Source organism: Macrobrachium rosenbergii, chromosome 7, assembly GCF_040412425.1.
Source record: "Macrobrachium rosenbergii isolate ZJJX-2024 chromosome 7, ASM4041242v1, whole genome shotgun sequence".
NCBI lineage: Eukaryota > Metazoa > Arthropoda > Malacostraca > Decapoda > Palaemonidae > Macrobrachium > Macrobrachium rosenbergii.
In genome coordinates, this window is record NC_089747.1 from 4,630,001 (window position 1) to 4,642,500 (window position 12,500).

General features: G+C 39.1%; 2 protein-coding genes across 2 annotated transcripts in view; one reads left to right on the forward strand and one right to left on the reverse strand.

The window, feature by feature from the left end:
* The window catches only part of LOC136840050 (glutamate-gated chloride channel-like), a 250,279-nt gene that overhangs the window by 108,903 nt on the left and 128,876 nt on the right, over window positions 1-12,500 (reverse strand).
* Window positions 1,630-12,500, forward strand: part of LOC136839942 (uncharacterized) — a 24,665-nt gene continuing 13,794 nt past the window's right edge. The window contains exon 1 of the mRNA XM_067106216.1: window positions 1,630-1,685. Within this exon, the coding sequence (XP_066962317.1) occupies window positions 1,630-1,685 (56 nt within the window). The remainder of the gene's footprint in view (window positions 1,686-12,500) is intronic.

Sequence of the window (12,500 nt, forward strand, 5' to 3'; positions counted from 1 at the left end):
GCTTCACACTTGAAGCTCCGAATCCGTCTCTCCGGAAATAACAAGGGGAGGCATTTTCAAAGTTTTTGACACTTGGGTTCATTTCAACGTCGTCAAAGTAAAACTTGAAAAAAAAAAATAATGACCAGAAAATATAGAACTTAGTGAGATGAAAATAAAAATGAGGGATACGTGGCATTCTGAAATTCCAGTCGGATTTACTCAGGGATTAACTACGTGGGCTCATTAAGTTGCTTAAGTAGCTCATTAGAGGAAAAAAGTTCGACCCTGAGGCCTCTCCTTGAGTTAGCTTCATCGCTCTCGGTCACAGAGGCGCTTTTTTATAATCTTTTTATCTTTTTTTTCAAGTTATTCTCTCGTCGTGTGTCCTAATTTGCCTACGTGCATTCTCCACTCCTTCGTGTTCCGAGGTTGCCTTAGGTAAGCTTATAAAAATCTTTTGCTGTAAAATTTTATGTGCTGTCGCCTCTGAATCGTCTTCCAGGTTTAATTTACTTACATATTTCTTTTATTGAGCTTCTGGGTACAGTATAACCTTGAGAGCGTGCAAATCCAAGTGACGGTATTAATTAGATTACAAAAGAACCCTGCTGCGTGCAAGGCAGTACCATGTTAATGGACTACGTAACCCTGTCCTTATACAAACACAATGGCTTAATGCTAAGTAAAACCATTTATAAGTGTTCTCAGTGATGCTTAACTTGAAGTAAACTATGTAAGTATGCCTGCATAAAGTGCAAGAGTAAGATAGCGTAGCTAAACAATATATTCTTGGCTGTCTCAGGGGAGTAAAATCCCGTTGTCGAACCTTAAAGATAGGGGGCTGACGTGGCCTTGAACTATCGATACAACTGACTTTGAATCAGATGTCCATCGCTCTACTATAGATTTACAGTAGATAGTGCACGCGCGCAACATACGCACACACTTCACACACTACACACATTTACACATATATATATATATACATATATATATATATATATATATATATATATATATATATATATATATATATATATATATATGTGTGTGTGTGTGTGTGTGTGTGTGTGTGCATGTGTGTATGTTTATTGTGCCCTAAAAAAATCATTTGGTACATAGTAATACACACATCACACAAAACAGACACACATACACACTCACACAACCACACGCACATTGCATATCCACAAACACACACACTCGCATATATATATGTATATGTGGGTGTCTGTGTGTGTGTGTGTTTGTGTGGTGTATGCATTAGTCTGGATTAACTAATATTATTTATATGGCACAGTAGACATAGATCCTTTATCAGAATGACATCACTTACATTTCATATCTCATTAACTGTATGATATTGATATATCCTTTTCAGATATTACATAGCACCAACTGAAAGAGGTCATTCAGATGTACCATACATCACAGCATGGATGTTAAAAAACGGCTTTGTTTATGGAAAATGGAAGAAAATAAGGACTATATTCTGTAAAAAAAAAAAACAGAAACGTACCGTCTTACTTGAAAAGGTATTACATAAAAAACCCTGAAAATCAATACACCCGACCATTGGAGAACATTCTTATTTTATTCTGATACCAGACAAGATTTTCTTGGAAAAAACACATTCTTTGAAGAAACATGACGAACAATGACTTATTCCTCGATGATAATGATGATGCCCCTCCTCTGTCATTGTAAGAAGCAAAGCACACTGGCTGTCATTATAAATTTCTTTTTTAGAACTTTCTTCCAAATTTTTTTGGGGAGAAAATATAAAAGTGACACTTGGTGATCTCGAGTTTAGTTGGAGGAGGAACCTGAGTCAGGAAACCTGGAGAGAAGAGGTGGGGAGGGGAAGGTTGATGGGGGAGAGGATTGAGTGGGGAGTAGGGGGAAGATGGGAGGAGGATGGATGGGGAGGGGGAAGAGTTGAAGGAGAGCAAGTATTATAACTTTATGATGACGGTGATGAAGTGAAAGGAGGGTTAAGACGCAGCTGATGAAATGAGAGAGAGAGAAAATTAAAAGAATAAAGCAATAAATCTGGAGTTTAATGGGAATGAAAAGAAAGGCTATATTGTAAGATGTGAATAAAATAATGTGATGAAGTATTATGAAAGGTCTCAAAGCAAGAACCCATCAGAAAACAGAAAGAGAATGGTAAACCAAAGCAGATTAGAAGTGAATGGATAGAGAGAGAGAGAGAGAGAGAGAGAGAGAGAGAGAGAGAGAGAGAGAGAGAGAGAGAGAGAGAGAGGGTGCCACTGGAATGGAGAAAATTGGATAAGAATGCAAGATCATAAAAAAAAAATATTTCAAAGTTCATGAGCATTTTTGAAGGCGAAGCTAAAAGTGAGGAAAATCCAATAGACGAATTAAAGGAGAGAGTCTGTTTTCACCTCGGCTCTCAGGAGAGAGAGAGAGAGAGAGAGAGAGAGAGAGAGAGAGAGAGAGAGAGAGAGAGAGAGAGAGAGAGAGAGAGTGGTAGCCGCAGGGAGGGGGCACAAGGCTGGACAGAGTCCCTAGATTAGTGACTTCGATAAGAGATGCATCACCGTCAGGAAATCTTATAAAGGCAAAGATGAAGAAAGTAGATGTGTAGCAAAAACGAGAATAAGAAAGGGAATGAAAAGAGACGACAAAGGGAATGGAAAATGAGAAAAGAAAGAGAGAAATAAAGGAAGAATAAAAAGAGGTCATGGGAATTAAAAAAGTCATGAAAAACGAGACAGAAGGTATGTAAATAAAAGGAGCAAAGTAACACTAGAAGCTGGGAGAAGAAGGAGAGATGGACATGGGTGAGAGAGAGAGAGAGAGAGAGAGAGAGAGAGAGAGAGAGAGAGAGAGAGAGAGAGAGAGAGAGAGAGCCGAGGCACAGGGCAAAGGCGTCCGAAGAGGACTTCCACTCGACGCACTAATGATTTCCTGGGGGAGGAGGAGGTCGTACCCATTCACAGGCAAGCCTAACCTCTCCCCCCCCCCGATCCCCCACCCCCTACTCCAACCCCTCCCCAAGGCCTTCCCTCCCTCCCCTCCCCTCTTTCCTCTGGCCTTCCTTCTTTCTTCTTCTTCTTCTTCTTCTTCTTCTTCTTCTTCTTCTTCTTCTTCTTCTTCTTCTTCATGTGCCTTACTGATTCTCCTTCTACTTCTCTTAACTTCTTTTTCTCTTTTCTGTCCACTGTTTTATTGTCTTCTCTTTACTCCTTTTTCTCTTTTCTGCCACCCAGTTACTCTCTTACTCTTATTTCTTTTTCTATTGTCTGTTACCCTTTTACTGTCTTCTTTGTATTTCTTTTTCTATTTTCTGTCACCATTTTACTGTCTTATTTGTATTTTCTTTTTCTATTTTCTGTTTCCCTTTTACTATCTCCTCTTTGTCTCTTTTTTTTTTTTACTATTTCTGTTCCCCATTTACTCTCTCTTCGCCGTCATTATTAGTTTTTTTATTCTCTTCTCATATATACGAATATATGATGTTTATCTTTTTTCCTCTTTCTCTCTCCTTATTCATGACTCTATTTCTCTTTTCTAACTTCCTTTAGCGCTGTCTGCTCCTCTTTCATGTATTCTTTACCCACCTTTTCCTTTCCCTTTCTCTTTTATACACTTTATCTTAGTTCCGCTTTCTCTCAGCTTTCTACACCTTTAATCTTCTCATATCTTCCTCAATCCCCGTTCTTCATCTCATTCATTCTGCTCCTGAAGCTTTTCATCGTCCTGAAATTAATCCTTCTTCTTCTTCTTCTTCTTCTTCTTCTTCTTCTTCTTCTTCTTCTTCTCTATCCTTTCTTGTCAGTTGGTTCCCTTATCATCGTTCGTTTTCTTTTTTTTATCTTAAGTCTCTCCGTCTCCTTGTCGGCGTCTCCTGCTCTCTCGGAGACAGCTCAGAGTAAATTAAATCCCTGAGAATTAAAGAAGACACACGGAATGAATTGTAAGGGAAAATAAAAAAAAAGAGAGGAAAAAAACTGTTTTGGGAATTCTCCTGTCGGCATTGCATTAATGATTTCGGATACGAGTTTAGCTCCAACGCAAAAAAAAGAAAGAGGAGAGAGAGAGAGAGAGAGAGAGAGAGAGAGAGAGAGAGAGAGAGAGAGAGAGAGAGAGAGAGAGAGAGGAAGGGAAAAAGACAACAATTGAATTCGTAATCTTGAGACGCAGAAGGATTAGAGTTGAAATTCGAAGAAAGAATATCAAGCCAAGCGGACTTTATTGCAACATTGCATCTTGAATGCAATTCCTGGTCCCGGGGGTAAAAATTACCTCCTCGGATACGTAGCTTTAAGAGGGATTGCAAGGACGCGCATGCGCACATCTGGCATCTTTCTGTAACAGTATTATGCTTTAATTTGACCTTTAGTTAATACATTACTCGCTTGTAGTGTGATAAGGGTAGATAAGCGTCTAGGTCACGCCCGCCAGTCTCGCAACCACTTTAATTAAAAGAAGTTGGAGCCGTAACGGTTTTCCGTCCGCCAAAGTACATCACAGAACGCGTCCTCTCCCTCGTAGTCCTGCAGCGGTTTAAGATATTATAAGTTCAGAATGCCTAAAAGTTTCATCTGGCCATCAGCTTAAACCGAAAGGAGCCACGCCACCTGACTGTAGTTTACTAGAAGCTAGAGTTGGGGGGGCCGGCCGGGTTGGGATGGGGGGGACAATCTAGGTGCTGGAGGAACTTACAGTCCGGTACCCGAAACTTTGGTCGTGTTCAAGACCTGTTGCTTAGAGTCTTCCTTGCCCTCCGGGGGAGAACAGATAGAGCTTATGGCAGAGGGGGAATTCGGATCTAGTTATACGAAGGCTCTAAGGTACCACACGCATACACATGTGGCCTGTATGCACGTTCATACGGAAATATACGCTTGTTGCACTGGTCCCCTTGGAGATGAGATGCGGTTGTCTTCGTTTGGTCGAGGTCGGTCTGAAGAAACAGAAAGAGCCAGTGATGCGAAAGGTGATATGTGTTAATACAAATGGCAGCGTTCTCTAAACAACTTACACACACAATATCATAATTTTTTTCTGTGCTTAGATGCACAATCATGCGTCTTATAACAGTCATCTATCAAGCGTTTATAGACCTGTACACACACACGCTCTCTCTCTCTCTCTCACACACACACACACACACACACACACACACACACACACACACACACACACACACACACACACAAAAGGACATCTAACAAGTACGCCGAATTCTCTCACTTACGGTACACCATTTAGTGAGGTCTCGCAGGATGTATATTCGACTTTGCTATCATTTATCTGCCATACACTATACACATATAAATATAAGACGGAGTTCTGAGATATCTCATGATTCAGTGCACGTAGAAGGAGCGTTCAGAAGCGACAGAGTTCAATAGCAAGATGCATCTGAACGCCATCGGTCTAAAGGAGTGAGAAGCCAGTGAGATAACATCCGAATAAGATAGAAACTCATCGCGATGAATTTTCCTTCTCTCTCTTCTCTTCTCTCTCTCTCTCCCTCTCTCTCTCTCTCTCTCTCTCTCTCTCTCCTCTCTCTCTCTCTCTCTCCCAGCCATGAATAAGAAGAAGGCTAAGGTAAAACATAAAAGCGTCTTTCAGGAAAATGGAATCCTCCCTCCCTCCTCCGTGATTCAAAGGCTCTTTGTACGGCTACAACAAATTGGTTTACGGAAGGGGAAGGTCAAGAAGAATTGATGGCCAGCAGATCACACGGAATGGAGAGGGATATGTGTATGTATATATATATATATATATATATATATATATATATATATATATATATATATATATTTTTATATATATGTATATATACATATATATAGTATATATATATATATATATATATATATATATATATATATATATATATATATATATATATATATATATATAGAGAGAGAGAGAGAGAGAGAGAGAGAGAGAGAGAGAGAGACAGAGAGAGAGAGAGAGAGAGAGAGAGAGCGTGTGTGTATGTTTGTGTGTGCTTGAGCATACACACCAACCTCCTGTTCTTATTTCAGTTTTCCAAAAAGAAAGATAAACCTTATTTTAACTTCTTCAAGTTAGAAGCAATTGATCCATCCACATCCTCCCTCTCTCTCTCTCTCTCTCTCTCTCTCTCTCTCTCTCTCTCTCTCTCTCTCTCTCTCTCTCCATTTCATTCCCTGCGCGTCTTGTAAATCGGAGAGAGTTCCTTAAAGGACGAATAATAAAAAAAAAAAAAGAAAACGGGCAGATATTATTTCAGACAAAGAAACTCTCAAAGGGAAGATGAGGAAATTGAAGGTCATTGCTTTTGTAAAGGAGACAAAAGATGCCCCTGACAATCTTGCTTTCTGCATTATTTTTACTTTCTCCTTTCTGTGACTTTCACCCACTTTCTCTTAGTACCTCGCTTTCTCTTGGAAGAACGGAATGCTTTTATTTATGTGAGAAATGGGAGGGATTTAATTATGATGATTATTATAACTGTGTTAATGTGAAGTCTTCACTCTGGCGTAAAGGGTAGATTAAGGAAAGTGAGCTTGAGAGTAATAGTAATTACCTGTATAATAATATGCATTGTACATCAGTATATTTAATTTGTGTGTGTAACAACGGGCATCCACGTTCATGACCTCGGAGTTTAAATCTGCTGTCGCCCAGTCTGTGGGGGTTTTTTTCTCACCACTGACCTCTAATATAAGTATGCTAAATGAAAATACCCTGATTAAATTTTAGGACAATATACAATGCCCCTGAGGTCACGACTAGCTTTCACGATCTCGTATCTTACTGTCATTCCTGACGGTTCGGGTAAAGTATTTCTAATTATAATCACGGCATCGGAACCCTTTTGGGAATTGTAGTTGTAAACAAACAAAGAAACAAAGGGGTGCGGATGATAAAATACCAGCCGCCGTCCAACTTTGTCGGTGCAGGTAATGAGGGGGTCGAACAGACTCCCAAAAGTTCCGGGCAATATCGGTAACTTTCGGACTTACATCAAATTACAAGCAGACGTGTTCACCTTCATTGCCTCGCTTCTTAACAGCACCGAGACCACCTACAACAAAGGAATAACAATCACAACAACAACCTCTAATAATACTACTGATAATAAGTGATTCATTTCTGTATCTATATCTTATTTAATTCAGCACACAAACACCTCGGGAACTTACACGTCGACCAGAGGCTAATCCCAAGTGATCTGCGATGCTCATCCTCCGGGAATATTTCACGTCTTGCTTACAACCGGATTCCTCCAACGTTGCTAATACGGCTATTCCAGCCTCATTAGGGGTAATTAAAGGTTAATGAGAGCTTGATAATAGTTAAGAAGATAACTGCCCGTCTCTAAACTCACCAACCGACGAAATTAGAACAATTAACGGTCCTGGCTGTTGAAAACCTATTGTTAGTGGGGGCTGAGATACGGCATTCATTCTCAGACCGGGCCTAATTGCTTCTCTTGCAAGGTATTGAAGTTTCACTTACGTTCAACATTGGTATTATGGGTTTTAAGGGAGCTTCTTGTTGTATCGCTCCGTCCTCGCCCTTGGTTGGAGCTCAGGGCCTTTCCGTGTTCCTGCCCGTCAACTTTCGCATTTGATTTTATCCTCGAACAATGCCACAAACAAGCTGGCAACTTATCACTCATGCGTCAGAAACATGTTGAATACAAGCCAGTGGCTTTCTGGTTATCTTAACAAATACTTCATAGGAAGATCCTGTATTTGTCAAAGACCGCTTCCCCACTTATAGTCGCCAACTTGTTTTCGACACATGTGATATGTATGCAACAAGTTGCCGACTTGTGTTTAAGACATGTTTTACTGTAGTGTTCCTTCGAATGATTTATTCAGTTAGGGTGCGTCCAAACTGCAGTAAAACATGTCACAAACACTCGCCGGCAGCTTATCACTTACACATCACATTGATGGTCGCTGACTAGTTGTCAACACGTCTGTGATATGTATGCGATATGTATGTGATAAGTTGGCGACGTGTGTTTATGCCATGGTGTGTTTATGCCTTTTCCCCATCAAATATTAATTGTAACACAAGTTTGAATCGCCCACAGTAGTTTCATGGACACTGGCCTGAGTTAATTGACCTGGCGATCAGCAATTTAGACCAATCCAAACTTTGATCCAAAATGAGTTCGACAACTTCTAAAGATAGAGCAGCGTGATTTGAAACTCGTCAGGGCCATGGTCATGATTGGGGAGGGAAAATCCCGCAGTGCCACCTGTTTCAGTGCAGCTTTATCATGAACAAGAACAAACGAGGAAAACTGTTTATATTGTCCTGTCAGGGAAGCACAAACCTCTTAGTGGATTATTCTGAGAGTTTTTTTGTTTGTCATTGAGTTAAATTCTAGCTCTTGGTCATTGTTATTATTATGATTATATATATATATATATATATATATATATATATATATATATATATGTGTGTGTGTGTGTGTGGGTGGGTGGGTGGGTGTATTATACATACACACACATATATTGTGTATATTTATTTATATATATATATATATATATATATATATATATATATATATATATATATGTGTGTATGTATATATATATATATATATATATATATATATATATATATATATATATATATTATATATGTATATATATATATATATATATATATTACGGAAATATAAGTCGATTTCATCATAGTTCCACCAGTTTTGTACTCAGATTAAGAATTTTTACTTATGAAAATTGCTCTAGCTATTATTATTATTATTATTATTATTATTATTATTAGTAGTAGTAGTAGTAGTAGTAGTAGTAGTAGTAGTATTAGTAGTAAAACTGACCTATCCCAGACGCATACGAAATCCCATTTCACAGGTGATAGCCAAAAAATGACCTCAAAACCCCAGATTAAATTCACCGCATCATGGAAGAGTAATCTCCGTGAGAAGGGGCGAGCAAATGATACGTTACTAACGTAATCCCACGATGTTTATGAGGTCGTTCTCCTGAAGGGAAATAAACATAAACGGTAATAAGGAAGGGAGGCAAATAAATGAAATAACGCCAACGCTAATGCAGAGAATAGGTGATAAGTCTTTGAATCTGATACGTATACGGTTTTATGGCCAGCGAGTGTTCAGGGGAGGAGAAGGGAAGATTAGGAGGGTGAGGAAGATTAGGAAGTAAAGGGAGGAAAACAAGAAAGGGGAAGACAAGGGAGAAAGTAAGAAAAAAGGAAGAAAGTGAAGAAAAAGGAAGGAAAGCAAAAAAGGAAGGAAAGGAAGAAAATTGAATAAAAGGAAAGAATATGTAGAAAGAGAAAGAAAAAAGACGGAAAGGAAGGCAAGGAAGAAAATGGAAGAAAAACAAAAAAGCGAAGGAAAGGAAGAAAGGGAAGAGTAAGGAAGAAAAGGAAAGGAAAAGAAGAAAGGGACGAAGTAAGTAAAATAAAAAGGAAAGGAAAACAGAAGTGTATGAAATGATGAGGAATATTTCGTTTGCGAGAAAGGTCGATGGACCGGGGCGCTAATTAGAATAGAGAGATGGGGGTGGGGGGAGGGGAGGAGGGAATTGAGTTCTGTGTAGAAACAATGAATAGTTCAAGTGGATGGAGAGAGAGAGAGAGAGAGAGAGAGAGAGAGAGAGAGAGAGAGAGAGAGAGAGAGAGAGAGTGCAATGATGGGTATAATAGGTGAGTGACTGATAATTTCTGGTGGCAGAACCTTACAGGCTAAATAAGGGGACGGCTGGGCATGGAAGCACTATGGAAAGGCCTCTCCCCTTCCCTTCACTCTCCTCTCCCTTCCTCCCCTTTTATCCCACCCTTCCACCTCTTCCTCCCTCCTTATTCCCTCTTGTCCCTTCTCCCTCCCCACCCCATTCCCTCCCATTCCCTCTCCCCCTACATCTTTTTATCCCCTTCCTCCCTCCCTCCGCATTCCCTTTCTTCCCTTTCCTTCCTCCTCCCCTTCCCTTTCCCCTTCTTTCTTCCCTTTACCCCCTACCTCCCTGCCCCTCCCCGTCTCCTTTATCTTTAACCTCTTCCTCCTTTCTCTCCCTCCCTATATCCTACCTATATCCTCCTCTCTCCACATCCTTCCTCCTTCTCTCCTCCCATCCTGTCTCTCCCCATCTCCTTCACCTTCCCTTCCCTCCATCCTCTCTTTCCCTCCCCTTTACCTCCTCACAGGCGCATTCTGTAATGTCATTTTCCTATTTAAAAGCTTTTAAAATGGAAGTGAGGGAAGGGGAGAGAGAGAGAGAGAGAGAGAGAGAGAGAGAGAGAGAGAGAGAGAGAGAGAGAGAGAGAGAGAATTGAAACAATTTTTTTCTATGTAGGAGAAACGAGTAATGACACATCCTATTGGCGAAAATGGAAGGCTCGAATTAGGTGCCGGGAAATGCAGTGCATTCTGCTGGTAGAATATCCAGCGTGTGCTTCAGTCAATATTACGCACATGTACAGTACACGGAATCGCACACAGATGTATGTATATGTGTGTGCATATATAGATTTATCACTTTTTTCTTGAGCAGAAATTATATAATAATATTATACACATTAGTATATATATATATATATATATATATATATATATATATATATATATATATATATGTATATATATATATATATAATTTTTTCCACTCAGGGAAAAAGTGATAAAAAAGTATTTCTGTATTTGTGGTGGATCTCACACCATTTTTTTTTTAATATTTTTATGGTCTTATAATGAAAGTATATATATATGACATATATATCACAAAAACGAAAACTGCTCAAAAATGACTGACAGACAATCCAAGGCAAAAACACTCTTCCATCAATTTATTACAGAAGCAATAATACTCCCGCATCACCTCAAAAAGCGAATCCACAACACCCAGCACGAGGAACCTCCTGCGAAGCTTTCGAGGCTGATGGCGGCACATCCCGCAGCGGCTAATTTGCGGAAGTTGCCACAACCGGCGTTGTTTCGAGGCCGGCCGGCTGGGAGTGGCAATTTCCCACTTATTCTATGACTCTTTGGAGGATTTTTTGAGGGTCGTTATGTCTCCGGCTGCCGTAAAACGGATGTTAAACTCTGTCTGCCCATTGTAAAACTGGCGGTTTTACCACGTCCGTGAATTTGGGTGTAAATTATTATTATTTTTTTTTACAGAGATGCGCCGGTATATTTGAGTGTGGGAGAAAGTAGGACTTTTATTATAATTTTAATATTACTTTCTTTTTTCATTTTGGATTTATAGTTCGGGATTGTTTTATTATTGACAGCAAGATGAGGAATAATAATAATAATAATAATAATAATAATAATAATGATAATAATAATAATAATAATAATAATAATAATAATGCGGTTATTACAAATACAATAATCCTGTTTTAGAAGAATAAGGAAAGATTTCATAAAATATTAGAAGTAATGACGTCTTGTGGTAAGATGATGTTACTATGTTTCATATTTTCTAGTCAAATAAATTACATGATAAGAAATTAGTATAATTTCCCCAGAGCTAAAAAAAAGTAAGACCAATTCAAACGAAAGCTGGAAGGATTCCAATACTGTTGTTGTTGTTGTTGTTGCTCAAAGTACGATTAAATCAAGTGGCAATTACTATGAGACCGTGAATATACGATGTAAGCTTCTCCATATGATGAAAGTATCTCCTTTGGCCAATGAACATAAATAAAAAAAAAAAAAGATTAGGAAAACAATTCCCCTCCAATCCTCAAACAAGGCGACCAACCCACTCGACTAGCGTAAACCCCTGAACGTTCTTAGCAGTGAAACCAAGATTTACAGACGTCTCCAAACTGAGATTTACGCGGCCGATAAATTTACGCTTCGTTGGTAAATGCGTACCACTGCTTTTACAGATCTCGAGGAGGTTTGGATTAAAGAGATTTACGTAAATGAATTTCACTGAGTAATTTCGAAGTTTTTTCTTGTTAATTAAAATTTGGTTGGTGTTTTTTTCCTGCTGGCTTTGACCAGACTGGCTATTTATTAAATCGATGTAAAAAGGGTTGATTAAAATGTATTTATGGATGTATGTAATATGCATATGGAAAACTACGGAGAGAGAGAGAGAGAGAGAGAGAGAGAGAGGAGAGAGAGAGAGAGAGAGAGAATGGACGTTCTCATGGGCATGAATGTCAGCCGTGTAATACGTATGAAAACAGGAATGAGAGAGAGAGAGAGAATGGATGTTCGCATGGGCGCGAATGCTAGCCGAGGTAATACATATGAAAACAGGAATTACACAGAGAGAGAGAGAGAGAGAGAGAGAGAGAGAGAGAGAGAGAGAGAGAGAGAGTCTGAGTAATATTTTATCCCACTGATTCAATGAATAAGTGAAAAGGCCCAATAAATTAATAACCTTACACCAAAGGCCTGGGTGAATTGGCAGGGTCATAGGTCAAAGGCATCCTGAAGAGAATATGTAAATTGGGAAAGTATGTCACCCCTCCCCCCTAAAAAGTCACATTAATTTGCTTCTACAGTCAATTTAATTTCGACTACT